The sequence below is a fragment of the Aquila chrysaetos genome, chromosome 19 (genome assembly GCF_900496995.4).
Source record: "Aquila chrysaetos chrysaetos chromosome 19, bAquChr1.4, whole genome shotgun sequence".
Taxonomy (NCBI): Eukaryota; Metazoa; Chordata; class Aves; order Accipitriformes; family Accipitridae; genus Aquila; species Aquila chrysaetos.
Window position 1 is genome coordinate 8462080 of NC_044022.1, and position 20997 is coordinate 8483076.

General features: G+C 34.0%; 1 protein-coding gene across 9 annotated transcripts in view; it reads right to left on the reverse strand.

Moving 5' to 3' along the window:
* The window catches only part of IFT88 (intraflagellar transport 88), a 49567-nt gene that overhangs the window by 21260 nt on the left and 7310 nt on the right, over positions 1-20997 (reverse strand). For 8 of the 9 annotated variants that reach the window (XM_030042708.1, XM_030042706.1, XM_030042702.1 and 5 more), the window contains 13 exons: positions 20358-20448; positions 19052-19156; positions 17988-18090; positions 17206-17320; positions 16876-17107; positions 15186-15256; positions 14634-14720; positions 11903-12002; positions 7352-7438; positions 6525-6711; positions 5819-5927; positions 4163-4313; positions 2894-3009 (listed from right to left, as the gene is read on the reverse strand). In XM_030042708.1, coding sequence (XP_029898568.1) covers positions 2894-3009; positions 4163-4313; positions 5819-5927; positions 6525-6711; positions 7352-7438; positions 11903-12002; positions 14634-14720; positions 15186-15256; positions 16876-17107; positions 17206-17320; positions 17988-18090; positions 19052-19156; positions 20358-20448 — 1554 coding nt within the window. Of the gene's footprint in view, positions 1-6; positions 850-2893; positions 3010-4162; positions 4314-5818; positions 5928-6524; positions 6712-7351; positions 7439-11902; positions 12003-14633; positions 14721-15185; positions 15257-16875; positions 17108-17205; positions 17321-17987; positions 18091-19051; positions 19157-20357; positions 20449-20997 lie in introns of those variants that run through there. The other variant, XM_030042709.2, reaches the window with a different exon arrangement.

The window sequence follows — 20997 nt, forward strand, 5'->3', positions numbered from 1 at the left end:
AATAAAATTATGCACACTGCCAAGCAGTGAATAAGCAAAATAATCTGCATAGCATTGGTAAAGACCTACTACTAAACTACTCTTAAAGTTTTTCACCTAGCATATTGCCTTCCTAGGAAGAATTTAGCCTGCTCAGTTCACACACAGTTTACCCCTGCGTCATGCTCCCGTGTTCAGGCCTTGATGGCACTCATTTGTAAGTCCTGTGTTATAGGCTTTCTACTGCTCATGATTCTGTGCACCAGACAACTAGTAGACCTGACATGTGAACCACTAATCTTTGTCTGAGGTACAGAACCATGCAATGGGGGAGAACAAAATGCTAAACTGTATTCTGAGGAAGTCCCCACCAGTAGGGTCCGAAGCACGCCCAACGGATCCCTGCCAGGAAGCACACAACCCACTTACAGCTTTGAACTCTGGCTTCTCTGTGTCATCACCTCCATGCCCTAGCTGCTACCTGTCCTTCTCTTTTTAGCACACAATGGTGATAGATGTGGACAAGAAAATATTTGAGATGTTTGAGCACGTACAACAAAACTGTTGGACTCTTACCTCATTCTTATCAAGATAATGTTAAAATTAGGAAATTTTCATGTCAACAGTATAAGGATGCTCTATAAGCCAAAGCACTTTTCACATGCTGCTTACAATTCAACAGTAGCAAATCCCAAAGGCACTGTACACTAACATTTTCAGAACAGTTTTGTACTTATTCTCTTCAGTTTTTCCCTCCAGTCATAGCACAGGCCATTTTTAACTTTAAATAATCTGTTTGCCTGGTAGCTGCCAAACAAGTTTATGAAAGACAGCTGCTTTACCTTTTTTAGTTTCAGCTGAATAAGTCTCCTGCAAACAATAAAGGCAGCTAAGTAGACACCATAATAAAGTTTATTACGCAGTTCAATATGAAAATTCTAGAGAGAATAAATTGCCAGCAGCCAGCATTAGCTGCACAACTCCTTTTAATGATAGATTTGTCATGCTGGTAAAATGTAAAATAATGAAAAACTGTTTCTCAAGTCATTGTCTAATGTGTTATCTTAGTATGCAATTTAAAACGTAATTATTGTGATTATAACACTGAATACACTAAACAATATTAAACTAAAAAATGCTGGTCACCATTAAAATAAAGTTATAATTTTAAAATGTAATTTTACTTACAATTAGTAGCAATTTATAACCCAACATTTATACTTATCAGCTAGCATATCTAGACTCTATTTTTAATACCAAACAAACACCAAAATGTCTATGTTGTTATCTATTATTAACAGTCTCATCCTACAGAGAAATAATTTCTCTGTATTACAGACAGATTACAATTACAAATAATAATGAAGAATTTCATATGCCAATTAATCGTAAGTACTTTACAATCCACATACTTCATGTTTCATGCATGGACTGAGTGCAACATGAAGCATAAAATATTTAGATTATTGCCAAAACAAGATTATTAAATAATTATTTTTAGTTTCAGATGTTTCTTTCCAAAGTTTCTAAGAAGGCTGTGAATGCCAGCATATGCTATCTCATAGCTTGACTAAAATATAATTTTTTTTAAGGTGGCCAATATTTATACTGAAAAGAATACTGCCAAACCTGTGAACTGTCATTTCTGTGAACAGTTGCCTGTGTATTTTCATTTAATCTACATCTCTATTTCTTTATAATTATACCACAATTTGGGTGAAGTCTACATTTTTCTATTTATTTTTGTTTCAATTTTTAATCCTTATTTACGCCTTGGATTTTCTTTTCTGTAATTAATATCTACTCTAACTCAAGCTCTTTCAAAGTCAGAACTAGTATTTTTTACTGATTTTCTAACAACCTATTTGCAAGTATAATCTTTCCTTCAATAATATTGTACAAATTTTTGTTCACATGCTGTCTTTTTCATGCATGTCATTCAGACTCACAGAAAACAAAGAATGACAAATTTTAGATCATCACAAGACAAGCAGTAACTGAGTTTTGCTTAGCCTGATTTTTGATAGGTTTCCCAAAACAAAAATAGAGAAATTCACACTTGTTGGAGTGAATTTTAAGTTGCATGAATTTTAGTTGGTCTATTAACACAAAATTCTTCATGAACATACACAGAAATATTTGTTTCCACATAAAAAGACTGTATGCATGTCTTTTTAGAATTCTGTTTGAACTCTGGATTACAGATTTAAATTTGACCACATTTCTTTTTATTAACCATTTTTCTGGTAAGCTCTCTTTCTGATCTAGAATAAAATATATGGCCTAGATACATTAAGTGCATCATATTCTGCTAAAGGACAATTTCAGCCATTAAGTTGCTGACCTGAACTCAATATATTTCAAATATCTCTATCAGGATCAATTTGATCTGTCAACTTATTTTCACTGACCATTGGTAATTCTGCGCTGCACAATTTTGCTTACTTTGAAACCTTATTTGTAATATCCTTTTTATGGAAGTTACGTGAAAAGTGGAAATGCAGCAAGAACTGCTAAAAAATGGATTTATCTAAAAAAATCCTCACCACATGATAAAATAATAGAAAGGAAATATTTCACATAAAGCCATAGATAAGGAGGTCTTGGTGACTTAGGAGAGCTGTTCCCCACTTCACAGCTGTGTTTAATGGCAGAGGATAGAGAAAAGAGATTCTAATACCTAATACTATCTTGGGCCCAAAGGAGGATCTTACTTAACTTTGAAATTGCGCAATAAGAGCAAAAACACATTGTAAATGAAGAGAAAGTTGAGAAAATTAAATAATATCCGAAATATTTTTAACTCTGGTATTTGCTTATAGTATTAAAGTTATCCAACTAATTTATCTCTAGGTATACTTATGGATGTCTAATCACAAAATATTTGAGGAGGCATAAAATAATAATTACTTACAGGATAAGTGCTGCTCTTTCAAAGTACTCAATGGCTTTTTCACAAAACTGGGTGTCAATGTAATAGGCTCCAAGCCATTCAATGACCTCAATGTTTGAAGGGAAATACCGGTATGACTGACAAAATAGGAAAGGTGAAAAAAACACAATTTTAGTGATAAACAACATCTTTATGTTACTTCTGGAATATCTTACTCAAGTGTTTAATTCTCCAGATGCCAAAAACGTGTAATATATGAATGGAAGTAGTGTGCTATACTAAGTAATCCTTTAAAAAAAAAAAAAAAAAAAGCACGCCAAGTTTTCTAATTACAGAATGCTTTTTAGAAGTTACCTGAGATGAGTCTGTCACATTTTCCACCTAGCCTTATTTGAAATATTATTTTAAATAGTTTGCAACAGCAAAAATGTTTACTTAGAACATATCTACATGTGATTAAGTTACCTAAAACATTAAACAATGCTAACTAATATGTGTACAATCCCACACTCAAATCAGCCTGCTGGAAAACTCACCTAAAAGCATTCTTTTCCATGAAATACATATGTACGTAAATAACACTTTGGCTTTTCAAAAATTCCCACTGAAATAGGCACCAAAATTATCATCAAGCACAACTCCACTAGCATTCAGATTGCAACACAGCCTTTGGTCATCCTCGCTTTACACAGATAAAAAGAACTCTCAGATTGCAGCAGAGCAACTTCCTGTCTTACTCCTGTTTCTAAAACAGAAGAATGTCTACAGACAGTACTAAAGCTGGTTTGAAATGAGAGAGGATGCCTATCTTTAGGCAACTGTGTATACATAATGTGTAGCTATACCATTAAAACATATATATAAACTTACACACATAAACACAAACACATTATATCTCCATATCCATTATACAGATATAGCTTCCAATCAATGCAGTCATGTTACACATCTTTAAAATTACATTTAACATATCCATTTTTTATTTCATCTCAGACTATATTTTAAATTAAAATTGTTGGGGGTCAATATAAACAACCATATGAAAAATGAAAGTCTGAGGTCAAATACCATGTGGAAACACAGGCTATGTGTTTCCTTAGGATCTGACTACAAAAATTAGATTTTGTCAACTCTCTCTCCCCCAAAATACCTTTTTTTTTTTTCCTCCTTCTTTTTTGGATGACATTTTAAGAAGTTTAAATGAGTCAGCTAATTTGATATAGGAACTTTACAGCAAAATTTTCTTCAATTATGACAAAGTGCATTGGAAAAGCAATAAAGAGCAAGTACCTCATAGTAATAATGAAAAGCTTGGGATTTATCACCTTCATTATCATATAATTTCCCTAGCTTTGAAAGTACATGTGGATCAGTTGGTACTACACTGATCAACTGCAGGAGCCACTCTATGGCTTGATTGGGATCTTCCATGATCTCATATCTGAGTTTTCTTCAGTCAAGGACTGATGCCGATGACATTTCGATTTAGTCAAAATTCTCCTACTTTACATAATGTAATCCATATGCTGGACAGATACACCAGTCACTGTAGTATGGAGACACATTGGCTTGCTTTTTTTTTTTTTCTTTTTTTTGTTTTTAACGCATTGTTTTCATAATTTCATTCATATCAGAAAGCATTTTTGTTATGCTGAAGGAAGAGAAATATTCAGAGGCTTTGGCTGCTCTTTTACCTTAAAACATTTTGGACTCAACAGAACTCTGGGCTTGGTTCTCCTCTCTCTCTGTCACTAATTTTACTTTGACTTCCTCATTTATAAGAATCAAGTGCGAGAAACAGGCAATTTATTTGCAGCCTTTACAACTTGGTCAGTTTTTTTGTAATACATCATTTTGTTCTAAAGTAAGTGATTAGGTAAAACTGCTGTCCTCAAGAACAGACTTTTGCCTTCAGTGAGATATTCTGCTGTATGTCTAAGCAGCACAGCACAGTGTACGATTCTGGTCCAGAGAACAGCGGTAGCTTTAGCTGTAATTAGGCCTGCAGTGTGCTCTCCCCTCCTCAGGCAGCCTTGAGGGCACAATGGCCCAGACCTCTGCAGCAATGCGAGCTGGAGCTACTGCCCAATGCGTTTTTTCAGTTTCTGCTGCACCCTACCCTTCATGGAAAAAGCTTGTGAGTATTGGCAGAAAGCAGTTTTACATAGCAGTAGAACAGAGAAATTCTCCCCCAGATGGGAGCTGGGAGTTGCAGGGCCATTTATGCTGTTGTAAAGGGGCTATACATGCAATAGAGATCACAGCCCTTTTCTATTTTTGGAGGTTACTTATTTTACTGACTAAAATATATTTTTATTACCTTCACTATTCTTAAAAGTGTAGTACAGCAACTGGAATCTCTTCTGCCTTGGGGAGGATTTTATTACAGTTTGCACATCCTCAGAAGCATTGTTAAAGAAATTCATAGTGTAGAATATCACTGTTGATGTGCAAAGCCAACCCCTCCCCTCCTCAGCTTTTCAATCTGCTGAGCTTTTGCAGTGTTGGGAGACAATTATTTTCTTACACATACACTAACTAATCTGAAAACAGCTTTCAGAACAGAACTTCACTTTCATTAACTGTATTATTTTTTCTTAAAGGTTTTACTCAATTGTGTTTACATCTGCCACATTATTTTCATAATAAAATCAGCAGCATTTTAAATATTCCAGGACATAATTTAATACTGAGTGTAATGTACTCTCTGCAATGTGAACAGTCTTAATGTGTTTCTTCACTTGCTTCACTGGAAACGTCTAAGAAGGTTTTAAGTTCTGTTCTCATTTTCACAAACATCAGAGAATGAATCTATGCATGATCGTCCTAATTATAATGGACACTACAGTAAAATTCTAAGTCGTTGCGTCATGATTGAAACACATATTTCAGATTAAATGAGTTTACTAAAACCACCATCCCTTATCAAAATCCAGAAAAAGATACATGTTTGCTATCTGGTGAAGGACTTGGGCACTATTTCGAAGGATTGCATGGAGTTTCAGAAAACAATCCAAAGCTTCATCTATTCTGTTTAACTTCTTGTATGTCAGACCTAAAAAATAAAGGTTACAGTATTAATGCAATGAGAAAAAGATGACTTCAGCATATTAACTGACAGAATAACCAAGAAAAATTAAATAGGAACACAGTACTCAGAGGCAGTGTAACTGCCTTGACATTGACAGACTCTATTTGCAACAGTCATGTTTATAATTCTTACCCGCTAGTACGACTTACCAAACTGATAACCACAAGGAACGTAAACCTAATCAAAGACCAAGAACATACGTAATCTCACTTTTTGAACAAGATGAATGAGGGAAAGGGAGGGCTTTTAGAGGGGAATGGCTCTGATGGTTTAATAATGCTAAAACTGGTATATTTTTAGTAGATAGTAGAAATTTATCTTCAAAGTGACGTAATCATCTGCAGTTACTAGTTGATGTTGTTAACACTGGGGTGATTTTTTTTTTTTTTTGCAGAACAGATAGGAAGTACAAATTAATACCTTGCTGTAACATAAATTACTGAATGAAATAATTATAATTAGTATATATTTCTATACAAGAAAACTGTGAAAGCCAGATTCTCAGAAACGCTAGTGTTACCTTTAGACAAAAGCTAAATCACAAAAGCACCTTTGGCTTACCAAGATTATAAAGTGCTTCAGTGCATGAGGAATCATTCCTGAGAGCTTCCTTATAAAACTCAGCTGCTTTTTCATAGTCTCCGTTTGCAAAAACAGTATTTCCTTTGTTAGTTAGAGCTGCTGGATTGTACCTATCAGAATTTACAGCTAAATCTGCATAGTTAGTCGCTTGTGCCAATTCATTCTCCTACATGAACAAAACAAACATTGTATTAGTCATTTGTCAATCAATTTTCTTGCAGCTGTGGCTTCTTACAGTTAATATAGTGGAATTTCAAAAGATTGAGGATTAAAACTAAAAACAAAAAACCAAAAACATTCTTCAGTACTAAAATATTCCTTATGTATTTGCATGAGGCAGATAATTTCTTCCAAGTTTCAGAGAACTTAACACTTGAGATATGTTTTGCCACTCTGTCCCTGGAAGCCTGGAAGTTTTCTTTGTTACAACAAGGAATACCCATACCCTACAAACTTCATACACAAACACACCTGCCTAAGATACATACTTCACATGTTCCTGAAGTTCAGCCAGAGTGTTCAGGACCTGAGTTTTAAATGCAGTTGCTGAGCTTCTGCACAAATCACACTGCAGGCATACTTGTGTGGCCTGGGGCTCAATCTCACTCTTCCTCCCAGCAACAGGATACAAAGGACACGCTCCAAACTTCAACTACAGCCAAGAACGGGTGTTCCAGAATAACTCCTCTAACATGCAGTTTTTTGTTCTTTACAGAGATTATTTGGACACAAAAATTGCTACAAAGATACAGAAGTTGCTACATAAACTGCAGTTCTTAACTGGTTTTGTTAAAGCAAACACTTACCAAATAATAAAGGAATGAAAGGTTTGTTGCAGCTGCACTCTTTACTCTGCTATCCTTTTTTTCAAACATTTTTAAAGTCTCCAGTGCCTAGAAGTAATTTGGAAACAACTTACTTCCCACTGAAGCAAACTTATACCAAAATTCTTTTAGAAAGCATTGATAAACTTCACAGTAACAAACAGCTAAAATTATCAACTCATATACTCACGTACATGGTAATTACTAGAGCTTGTAACAGATGCTTGTAAGCACATACACATAGAAGTATATCTATATTATACATAATATTAATCTCGGTCACAAAATTTCAATAGTATTGGCTACTTATTCCTTCTTCAAAATTTAGATTAGATATGGCTACCTTGAAGTATGCAGGTATCTGGCAATTCTATACATACAAAACACAAGTTTATATTATTTGCTTTTAATCTAGCCAACTAATTAAAATCCTCATACTTATTTTTCCAGTTCTTTCAGTGAACACAAAAAGATTGAAATTAAAACTCTTATTAAAAAGCTAAAAAAGCACACGCTATATAAAAAAATATGCAAGACAGCATAGGATAGGATTTCAACTTGCAGTTGTTTTGTGCAATAAGACGACAACACATGTTTAAGTTTAGGAAGTACTCAAACATGAAGACTGATGCCAGAAGATTATTTTTTTTAAACTTTAACATCAAAACTAAACTTCATAAACTTCAAAATAAATAAGTTTATGGACAAAAAGTAAACAGATTTATAGCTAATAAACTATCAAAGAAACTTTGAAATAAAAAGCAGGTTTTTTTTTTTCATTGACTATGTGATAAGATTTGTAACTGCAGACTAAATTATTAAGAAAATCTGGCTTCTTTACACTAAATATTTATATTAACTTCACAAACTGTTAGAATATCACAGTGAGCCCAGTTCTGTCATCTATCACAACACAGATGTTGCAACCTCAATTTAGCCATTAAACAACATTAGGAATTCAAAAGTTTCTTGCTTCCTTTACATGAAACCTATAAGCTGCTGTTTACATATCAAAGTGAATGCATGATACTGTATGTGGAATGCCAAAACAAACATAAAGGAAACAAGTTTTAATTGACTGTCATACATACTGTTTTTACAGTTACTTTACACAAAACCCATGACTGTACTAATGACATGTAAAGTGACAAAGTATATATAGCTAGATGCAGTTCATTGATTTAGTCAACTACATTCCACCCAAGAACTATGAACTACTAAAGATTGTAATATTCTCCTAATAACAGAAAATTCTCTAAAGAAATACACCAATTTCAAGCAAGAAAAGCATTTCAAAAGTTCAGCTCTATATTTTGTGATCTCTGAAATGTAAGACTTCAACTATGATAATTTTAAAACTACTATATAAATTTGTGACTTTCTCCAAAAAGGGAATGGTCCCAAATATTTACAGATGTAACACTACTCTGAGTTACTCTACTCTTAAAAAAAGACTTGCTTCTTCATGGAATTCATTTTTAGAGAACTTACAGCTATATAGTTCAAAGTCACTTTCTGAAAAGCCCTTTCCCATTGTAGCTGATCTGTTTACCTCTGCTTTTAGTGCTAAATGGCACCTCTGATGATAAAGATTAGAGTGGAAGTAATCTCTTTTTCATGTATAATGGAAAGCTCATATGACTCTTAACTCTGTTCACTTAGTGCTACATTATGTTGCAGGTCTCTTGAATCATTTCAGCAATTTTGAGCCCTAGGATGAAAATCCATAGCAATACTCCTTTTGTCCTTGCAAAGTAGAAATGCTCTCACTGTACCATCAGCTAAATTTACATTTTTCTAAATACATAAATCCCAACAATAATGATTACTTAGATTCAACAATCAAAACACAGATTGTGCAAATTATTCTTTGTGACATGTTTCCAATGTACCTAAATTATTTGCTTACAGAATTTAAACTTCAAAGCAACTTGCCTGAACCAAGCAGGGTTTGCCAGAGATGTTAAGGAGTTGCATGGCTAACCTGCAGAGGTTTTTTTTTAAATTAATTTTCAAAGTTTTCCTTTGAAATTAAGAAAACATTCAAAATATCTAATACACAAAACCCCTTACTAATAAAATACAATCTAGATATATTATGGTTAATTTCTACCCTGATTTTTTTTTTGCTAGGACTGTTTTAAAACAACATATTCATTATGATGAGCACGTAGTTAAGCCCATTATAGTTACAGCAGAAATCTATTTTAGTTCTTTTTTTTCAAACACAATAAAACTTTCAGTCTTGAAACTGAGTATTTCAAAAAGTTTCCATTCTTGTTCTTCAGCCAAAGGTGTGTTGAGCAGGTGGTGAGTTAGTAAGTATATGAACAACAGACAGACAGGATGAATATAAGTGGCAGCTGCAGTTTTATTAGAATAAAAAAAAAACAAAAAAAAAAACCTCTGCAGTCACCATTGTGCAGTCCAACTCTACTATTAAGTAGTTCCAGTGCAGGTTAAAGGTCTTCTATCACATAATCAAAATAAAAAGAGCATCTTCTCCACTTACTCCCAACTTCCAACACCCTTCCCTCTCCCTCCACTAGAGTACTCCACAGAAACATCACCAACAATCTCTGTATCTCATTTTACCTCCAAGAATCGATTTTTTTTTTATTTAACATATACTGGATGCTAACTGGAAATCGCAAAAAATTACCATCAAAATAGTAAATTCTTGAGATCATATGACTGTTTACCTACCTGTAACACTCTCACCCTTCAAAAGCTATCATCAATAAAGCTACTAGATCTGCCCAAAATTTTCCAAACTCTCAATTTTCTTCCTGATCTCAGAAAAGCTGTCAGTCAGACATGCAGTATAATAAAGGATAACTCTCTTGCTGTATCTACAGGGAAGGAGAAGAGGACAGGATAGACAGGAGGAGCAAGAGCTACTCAGGAAACCAGAAGAGCTTAAATATGAGAAGGAAGAGCAGGCTAAAGTTATGCACATGGCCCTGTGTGCATCTTTCCAAGCTATAGGAAGGTGAAGGACTTTAGAAGATGACAAAGGTATTCAGCTTCAGCTGTACTTTTGCTGTATATGATCTCTCATACTTCTTCCCACTTGTGCAAACTGAGGGGGGTTGCTATATTCCTTTTTATTCAGCATTCCTGTGATTGAATGTACCAAACAGTGCATGTTACAAGGAAACTGAGCAAATCCTGTCAGATATCTGAGCTTCTCTTTGTTCAGATGAACCTGTTTTTCAACTGCTCATGTTTCAAACCAAGCCTTTTTTCACAGGCAAAGAAAATATCACTTTACAATTTTGATGAAAATGTGGCATTATAAATTGTCCCACAACCTATAAAAATTTGAGTAAGAGCAAAAAAATGCATTTCTCTTAAAATAAAACATTGTAAGAAAGCTGCACATTCACTTAGATAATACCAAAAACTTAAACATGGTAATTTGTGGTATTAATTTATACATCTACATTGGCAACTTATATGCATAGAAAAGGAAAGCTACAGTTAACAGCCTGCTGTACTTATTAGCAAGAGATTGGTGATGATTTTTAACATGAATGCAGTTCAGCATAAAATTCATTGGCAGAAATTTGTCTAACTAGTGATCAGACAGCCAGTTGCAGAAAGAGATCTTACCTACATAAACATACATAAATAATTTCAACATCGCTAAAAGTTACTTCACATGTATATTTAAAAATATAACATAACAATGAAGAGGGAACATGTAATAATATGCATGATAAAAACTGTAAAATCACAAAGATTTTGGTAGCTCTGTCTTCTGAACTTCTGCCAGTTAATGAATTTTGAGCAATGAGCTATACTTTTACTTGGAAGTACCAATACTGTATCTTTCCTACGACCTTCCTCATTTGCTAATATACACCATGGCTTAAACTGCTGTATCACCTTTGCAGTAATGGTGATTCATCCTAGCCCTCTGTGCCCTCCATGGGGGCAATCTTTTATAAGAGATGCAGAAACGTCCAAGCTCCCGAGCAGATACTTAATTTAATTCCAGTTTGTATTTCAATGGAAGGCTGACTAAAGTTCAAGGTCAGATTATAGTATTTTAGGGAATGCTGTAGCACATAGGCAACAGCGAGAATGCCGTAACATAAACCACAATGATACATATGAAGTGCATCTGCATATATTTTGGTACTATAGTCAACCTGAGAGAAAGATTCAACTCACACTAATGCAAACACCTCCACGTTGATTAGCAACATGCTTTCTAGACTCTATTGACTGTACTGACTACAGTTCCATTAACTGTAATGACAGCTTGAACACCCAGTGAGGATAACTAAATTTAGGTGTCTTTATTTTGAAGTGAACTGCATTCACTGTAACTTCTGTGGCAGAAATTTCATTTAGATAAAACTCATCTCTTGACAGTGTTATTATAAAGCTATTTTACTGAGCAACATCAATATAATTATTGTTTGTATAAATCATTCTTTCCCTTGCTGAAAAATATACTGTGGCTGAGAAAGTTATCTTTGCCAATACAGTATTAAAAAGTAGTAATGTGAAAAGTTACTCTACCTGGTTAAAATCCTGCTGCCTCAAGTAAGTAGTGGCTTTATTTATTTCCAGGTCATTGGCTAACTCTACATAGTGGGAAGCTTTTACTACTTCAACACACCTGCAACAGAAAGCAAGCTGTAAAGATAAACAAAATCCATCTGTGCAAATGCCACTTTAAGTTATATAATTTTGCAGCCAATTTGTTTTCCAAAATGAGTTGTTCTTTCTTTACAGAGGCAAAGAGCACTTTGATTAAAAGTATTTGAAAAAACATTTTATTCCCATAACCTACCTGAATAATACTATCTCTGCTCTCATTTTTTTTGTCAGCTGCCTAAATATCATGTTATTTTCCATTACTGAGTGATACTTGATGTCATATATTGACTAAGATAATTTTTCAAACCATTTTCTTTGGAAATGTTCTATCAGCTGATTTTTCAAACCTGATCTCCTGTTGCATATACTACCAAACCCATAAACCAGCTTAATGAACAAAGCCAGAGACTGCAGACTGTGTCCCTGAGCTATGTAAAAATAACAAAGTCATAATAATAAACCTCTTTCTGATCATCCCCAAGTTACTTTTGGCTTAGGGTCTTCTGCAAAATGAGGGCATAACAGAACACAGCAGACAGTTCAGATGTTCATTCACAGACACCATCTTCCAGGGTTTGATGTGTACTTTAAAATTGCCTAATCATTTGAAGCAAGACCTTTGTTTACTGTATGAATATACTGTTCTCTCAAACTGTTTGGAGTTAAGCGCACTAAATGAACAACTTTGTGGGATGCTTCTTTAATCCCTTCCACTTTTTTTTTTTTTTTTTTAAAGTGGTGGAAATACTCTTTCTTTTCTTCTAATAGTTGGCTAATTTGCCAACAAAAGTTTAATTTAACAAACTGGCTGCTGCTATAATTGGGTTGGCACATGGACAGTCTCTATATAAAGTATACAAACGCCTTTTGATGTTTTGAAGAAAAATTATATTGAAAAACCCAGTAATTTCTGCAAAGACATCTGTAATAAAAGAAAGGTCAAAAAACAGTTTTCAACTGTTACTGTTAACATTTTTTAACTATAAAATGCATTGAGATCTAACTATCCAACTGCTCCTTAAGGAATATGACAGAATAGTCCCAAGATTGTCAAATTTTAAGTAGAAAGTTATGAATCCAAAGATTATTTGTCCCCACTTTATTCTGTAAGTAAAATTAAACTGATTAAAAGCACATTTAATACTCAGAGGACTCAAAGTGTAGTATTTGGAAAACCAAGCTCAAACTGCTGGTTAAACTTCTTCACTAGGCTTGAATAACTCAGCCTAGAAGAATAGAGTAAATCTGTTCTGATATACATAAAACAATCTCGCACATGTCAATAGAAGTTGTTTAATTAGCCAGAACAGATAAGAAAGAGTGTTCTACTTCATGACACGTACTTTGCGGAAAGCACTAAGGAAACTGAATATCTGCCAACCTTTTCCAGTCTTCATGAACAAAAAACAAGACACAAAGCAAACAAATCTGACTTACTCATGTTAACAACTTATAAAGCAGCAAGCCAATTTTCGCAAGACATACTGCTTAAGTTCTGATAAATCAGAATGGCAAAAGTAGGGAATTACAAGACTAGAATGATTATTAAACCATCAAACACCACCTTGTGGACTCTAGCAGACTAAACATGTCTGTGTGAGAGATTATTTCATGTTAGTATAAACAGTTTTATTAGTAAATTATAATTATACGACCTGCAAAACTTGAAAATACTCCTAACTGGCCAAACCAAACAAACAAAAAAAACAAGTAAAGGAAAATTCTCTTTGCCCATCAAACTTCTTCACTTCCCAAACACTGAACATATCTGTTAGTAACACTGTGACTGCAGATACCCAATATTCATCTGTGTACATGTTATTTTCCAATAAAGTTATTAAAAATACTAAAAACATCAAAGTACGTCCTTATAGTAGAAAACTAAAAACTAGTTAAAAATACATCTTGAAAAGTTATACTAATCACTTTTATACTGTCCTTATAGGAAGTGTGTCTATTTTATTTTGGTTTAAAGAGAAAAGTATGCTGCTGTAGAAAATACCACAGAAAGCAAAAGCTAAGCTGTAAATTGAAAAATAAAGTGGATACGAAAGTCAAAATGGTAAACCATATCAGCAGCCTATCACTGTATAAACTTGTATAAATGTTCAAGAAACAGTAGATTAAGTTCACACTTATAAACATTAAGTTTATAAATGAAATGCAAATAAAACTTCTAATAATAATTAGATTCCAGTATTTCATACTATGACTCTATGGAGTAATGTAAAACTTCTTAGGCACTCCAAGTCTTCATTATGCTATCTTCAAACTTACAGTAAAGAGTAGTGATCATTATCTTCTGTATAGCATTTGTCTATCAAGACTTTCAAAAGTTCTTGAATTTTCAAATTCAATTGAACTTTAAGAAGCTCTTTTTGTGCTAATACAGAACAGTTCAAAATGTATAATTAACAGTTGAGTTTCAATGATACAATGAAATTAGTTTTTAATACAGAATAGATTCTAATGTTTTGTTTTGTTTTTCTCCAGAGTATTATGGAGGCAAACTGAAAATAGCCTGGATGCTATGTTTGAGATGTGCAACAGACTGTTTCCCAGGCTGTTTATGTTTGTGAATCTGATTTCATAACCGATACGAGAGACTGGCATATAATTTAGACAAAAAGAAGCTCCGTTTGACTCTTACCAGTCATAGCCCACTGCAAAAGATGTCTCAATTACTGGTGCAATGAGCTTAGCAGCTGTCATGATGTATTCCTCTGCCATGGATTTTCTAAGGAAAAAAAAAAAAACAACACAAAAACCAACACACAAACACATCACCATTTCAAAAAACATGTATACAAAAAATAACCAAATCTTGTTCTTGCTTCTTCCTGCACTCAGAACAACCTCAGAAGTCAATCTAACCAGTCCCCTGCTACCGCTACTGCCCTGTACCTTGATAAAGCTCTCAGTTTTTTCTGTTTTCCTTTCACTGCACACCATAGTTGTGTTTTTAAAAAAACCCAATGCTGCAAATTTTAAGCAGTGTAACCTACAGCATTTGGGGTAGATATTCTACTTTAGTGCAGTACACTAAATTCAGTGGTCCAATCGGTTCTTCGAAGTGAGTTCCTTCCTAAGAATTATGAGGGCACTTTTATAAAAGAGCTGTGGACACATGAGAAGACTGATAATACTTTCAGGAGCTAAAATCCGTGGCACACGGTCAAGAAAGAATAGACTCCACCATTACCTCTCACGTTCTATTTGTCTTAAGCTGTCATTTTTAATGGCTTCAATCAGTAGATTTGTATGTGGATCATCCTGGAGGGGGACAAAACAACGGCAAATTATGCCAGTATACATGCATTTTAATTATTTTAAAGACAGTATGACTGTAAACATAAATTCATGTAAATTACATAGTCCATAATGTCAGTTATTTACTTTTCACATTTCAAAATGCTAGCTTCAGTTTAAAGTAATTTTCTATCCACAAAATTTGAAATTTGGCATTACAACTACTTTAATTCGGTGCTTCTGCTCATGAATGTGGTCATAGCTCACATCAGGGTTGTTAATAGGTGTAGTTAATGTCACAGACTGGGAAGGCTTCAAATCACAGTGAGAATACTCACTTGCTTAAAAATAAGAGCATGCTTAAGCATTTGCTGAACTGCAGTGGTATTCAGCAGATGAGGACTTGTGCTGCCTTCTCAATACAGTAACTCACATGATGATCTTGTGGTTTGTATCACACATTTCTGTTAGTTCTAAAAGAACTAATGCAGGTATGCTGGGTAGCCACCCCTTCCTCATTTATTGGGAATAGATCATAGATTTATACAAAATAAAGACCAGAAGGAAACTTTGGGATCTTTTCTCTGACCTCTTCATAACAAAATACAGAACTTGGAATGTCTGTTAAAACTATAGCTTGCCTATCCTTAGAAAGAACTTCACCAGTCTAAAGCTTTTCTTCCAATGAATGATCTTGCACATTCTTCAATTAATTCAAGTGTTTAATGACCCTTACTGTTACATAATTTCTCATATGAGAAATTATATATATATATATCAATTATATATAAAAAGATATACAAGAAATTAAATACATATGTATCAATAAATATATATGCTTCATATATTAAATTTTATTTGCTTATGCTAGGACAATAGGAAGCAACAGCTACTCTTAAGCTGCAAAGTTTGAAGACTAATTATATCTTTGATCTTTAGGACTGAAAATGGAAGCTTTGCATCACTGAAAAAAAAGATTGCTAAGAGATTATAAAGGGCTTGCTTTGATCTTTCTATAGAGGACCTTTCTAAGAGGGACCCTAAACCTATTAATTACTTTTTCCTGTCTTTAACATCATGAGCTGCTAGTTTCATGGTACAAAGGAAGTCCAGTTTCCAACAAAGTCTAATAAACTAAAATAAGCTTCTATAAACTTTACTAAAATTTTCTTCTGTAAAATAGCACTACAGTATTACAAGTTTTGTTAGCACTCATTTGAGATAACTTGCATTAACTCACTCACTGCCTTGCTCCCTTTATTTTAGCCTTTAAATATTTCATTAATATTTTATATAAATAAAGGAGGTAAAGCAGTAAATGAGCTACGTAAGTCAGCCCAGATGAATTTCAACAAAATCATTATGAAGACAATCATATGCTGTGGATTTTATTTACATCATATCTTTTGAGAAAAAAAGGATCTGAAACGTTCTTAATGTTATTTTATACTTCTGAGCAGTACTGCTGCACTAAGTTCATGCTGGTAAAAAAAAAAAGTTATTTTAGATACATAAATACACATGGATTTACATATTCAGTGCAGTCCAAGCATTCAATGTCTCTCCCCCTTTCTCCTGATTTACCATATAAAGACACAGTTTAATTTGTTCAAACATACACAGTTTATTTTGTTCAAACTTACATTTGGTGAAATGTATTTGTCATCATAATCCACTTCCAAGGGAACTGCAATCAGTTTTTGAAAGGCTTTTTTCATTTGCTCACCATTTCCAATAGCAAAATAACATAAGATCAAGTTGAAGCCTGCCTTGAGGTTTGGGGACATGCTCATTATATGTTCAAATGAAGAAATAGCGTCAACATATTGGCCAGTTTTAATAAATGCAACTCCAATATTTTGCATTATTTTAATCCTAAGTAAAGAAATGAGGATTAGGTTATATTTTTAACTATCAAAGCATACTGTATCCAAAACTTGTATTTCAGAACCAGGCTACTAGTAGAAACTCACCTCATCTCTTTGTGGACACTAGGAATCTGGTCTAGAGCCATACGGTAGAATTTGATAGCTTTGGAATAGTTCCGTTGTTTTAAGTATATATTTCCCATATTCACCTTCAGTCTACCTATCAAAAGAAGTCAATGAGTTACAGCCTTTTAAAGCATAGTTACAGCATTTTTTTAATTGTTTCAAAGTGACAGAGTAGAAAAACTTCCTAATGAATTTGTCATCATTATAGGGTACCAGTGTCCCTTTAAGAAGAACTGCACAGAACAGCATTCTGTGAATTTTCACCCAGAAGGAGATGAAGTGGTAATGAAACCTAGAAAAGGACTATCATGTAAGATGTATTTTGATTTTGATTGTGAATTGAGGGATGAGGTAGAGATTATTTATAGTGCTCTCCAGGAAGACAGCTGCAAATAAGCACCTCAGACAAAAGTGCACTGTAGGAGTCTCAAAGATGTGCAAAATACTAAAAAAAGCTTTCAGAAGGGGAAAGCAGAGTCAAAAGAGAAAAAACTAGTATTAGAGCAGACAACATAGTGTGTGCGGCATGAGAAAAATATGTATTTGGCTTCATGTTTAGCTTAGACTATGGAAAGAAAAGACTTCATGAGTTGGAGAGCCAAACCACATTAAGTTATACCAAGCCAGAGATTATGAATATCTGTCATCCACACTGACTGGCAGACAGGAAGGCTGAGATCTCTGAGTCAACACCATGCAGATGACATCCTCATTTTGAATGCCTGACTACCAATTTTAATCCACTCTGGAGTGTACCCTACCTCCATTGCTGAACATCTTATTCTTCACTATAACTTGGTAAGTGTTCAGTGCTTCAGCATACATTTCATTAGCAGCATACTGACCAGCCAGATTGAAAAGAACCTATAGACAAATGGAATTATAGGTACAAGAAAATACGTTGTTCTCCCAACAGTAATAAACTATTATAATAGATAATTTAAAATATAATTTTACCTTGGAAGTATTGTTTTTACCAATTCTAAGCTTCCCATCTTTAATGATCCTTTGTTCTTGTACATTGACATAGAGAAAACAAGTTTCAAATCTACTTATTCTACGTAATTTTTTTATTTTTGTACTTAAGTAACTACCATTAAAAAGTCATGCTAAGTGGGCCTTAGACCTAAACAAACACAATGTTATAATGCAAGGTTATTAAAAAACATTCATACAAGATAATTCTCAGAAACTGTCTGTAATTTATGACTCCCAAAATATGGAAAACGGTCCTACTACCTGTGGTCACTACTCAATTTATAAGGAGAGAATTTTTCCAAACTGTTGTTTCAAAACAGAAGTTCTGTTGGTGTCAGGTAAAATACTTCCACATTTTTTCCCCAGCTTTACTCTGAACTTACTCTGAACTTCACCATAAAATAAATTACTAGGTCTGCCTAATCCAGTGTATTTGTTGTTAATGATTTTCTCTACAGCACTACCGGGAGTACAACTTTAAATTCCCCTTAAGTATTTTTATGCATGTTGTATCCTTTTTTTAAAAATAGTCTACTATTAATTTGAAAACCAGAATGTAAATCTAGACACCTGCTTTAAGATTAATGATTTAGGAGTATTGCAAGGGAATAGACACAATGATACACATGGATCTTTGCAATCCAATGTTAAGTTTTAACTTGACTTTAAAGTGCCTAACTTGCACTTCATCTTCACAAACTTCCCCCACCCCCAAACATAGACCGTATATGATTTGGTAGACTGCTAGGAGCATTACAACACACACACACTCAGCAAACACTGAAATGTCTCTTTAGGAGGCTTTTTACCAACACCTTGCATTCACTGAAGATTTCTAAGCACTTACTGAGTAAGTGAGGTCTAAGTTGATGTTTTCTGCAGTAGCAATTTGTTCACGTTGTCTCACCAATACTCTTTCCTTTCTTCCAGCCTCTTTTGCTTTTTCCAGAGCCTTAAATAAAAAACTAAAATTTAGCAATGCCTTGAATCTTACTAACCCAAGACAGTAAAAATACACTCAAAACAAGTATGAAAAGAATATACTCATGTCCGTTCTCTTTAAATGCACAGACTGTACCCAATGGCTGAAAAGTAGCAATATAACCCACAGAAAGGTGTTAATTAGCAATAAGGAGACATACAGTTGTCTAACTCTGCTTACCTGTATAATTTTAGAGAAGTATAGTCACACACATACATATGCCATAATCACTAGATTATGGTGACCCTAGAAAATTATTCTACCTGGAAGAATTATGGTGACCCTAGAAGAGTATTCTACTTGTATTAATCATAGAAAGTGCACATAAAATTAAAAAAAAAAAAAAAATAAAAAAAAAGAGTGTTTAGGCTTGACATGTTTCCTTAGTTGCAGAATCCAAGTGCAGGAACACGTTGGAAGGAAGAAAGTGAAGGCAGTAAGTAAACACACGTGCTACGCAAATGTATGCTGCACATAGCACCTTGATTGATTCTGAATGCTGGTAAATTGCTTCCCTTTTTTATCTATCCACAAGTGGCATTTCACATGTACGTTCACAATTTGAGTAACTCCAAAATTATTATTTTAACCAATGATAATCTTCTGCAGATTGGTGTCAAGACCCTTTGTACAAGTAATGCTACAGGTCTACAAGTGCCATTAGCAGTCCTGTATGCCTCTGCAAGGGCGCAATGATTAAAAAAGTAATGGCTAGCACTCAAGGTAGCTATTTGGCAGCTAGTGGCGAAGGAAGTACTTCTCAAGATATAGCTTGGTTCTTAGTCCTTATGATAGAAGGCAAATCTAACTTGGCTGTTTTATAGATAATGAGTTGGCAACTTTGATGACTTCTGCAGGAAAATGGATATTCTGCTGGACGTGTCAGAAACTAACATAACATCCTAGAGGACCCTCAGAATGGTCTGGTACAATCTACATAAGAAGGGAGGTTTTTTTAACACTGAAATCTTAACAAATACATACAGAAGAAATACAGCTTCTACCTTTTTTTTGGCAATACAAGGTATCACTGGATTAGAACAGTCACAGCAAAGTTAGAATTAAGATGATTTTAATAATTTGAAGTGTTTGAACCCAAGCCAGTTTGAAACATCTACACAAATTGTTCTTCACATAATAGCAGAAGTGAAGTGAAATGCAGAAAAATTACCAATTTCAAGTCTCCACAACTGTTAGCAATGCAGCTTTCTTCAACCAGTTCATTCACTTTTTTTTCCAACTGCCTAATCTTCTCTTCTGAACTAAAATAAAAATAACAATAAACGGATTAACACTAGTAATGTAACTGCAAACATTAAGCTTTTACACGGGATAGTCTCAACAAAACAACACAGTGATGTATCACATGTCACAACTAACTGGTTTTCCCAAAGAAAATATAATGTGAAACTATGGCCAGAGAAGATCTTCCAGAGGTACTACATTCACACTTTCAATTTGAGAACAGAGACCTAAGAAAACATAAATCCTCTTATGAGAACAAGACAGACATGCAAATTTCATGGACCCAATTTGTTACAGAGAAGTAACGACAGAACAAACAGATGGGCTAGTAAAACTTCCAAATCAAACACCTAGTGAAATTAAATATTGTATTAAAAGCAATTAATCAAACCTTTGTTTGCATAGATAACTTTAAAGTATAGCTTGCAAATGCAGATTTTAATAAACAGCTGTTATTTACGTAGATTTTTTCCTCAGTTAAATAACCAAACATTTCAGCAGGATTCCTTATTCCTATATAGCTATATTTGAGGAATACAACTTTTGTATCAAAAAGCTCAATGACT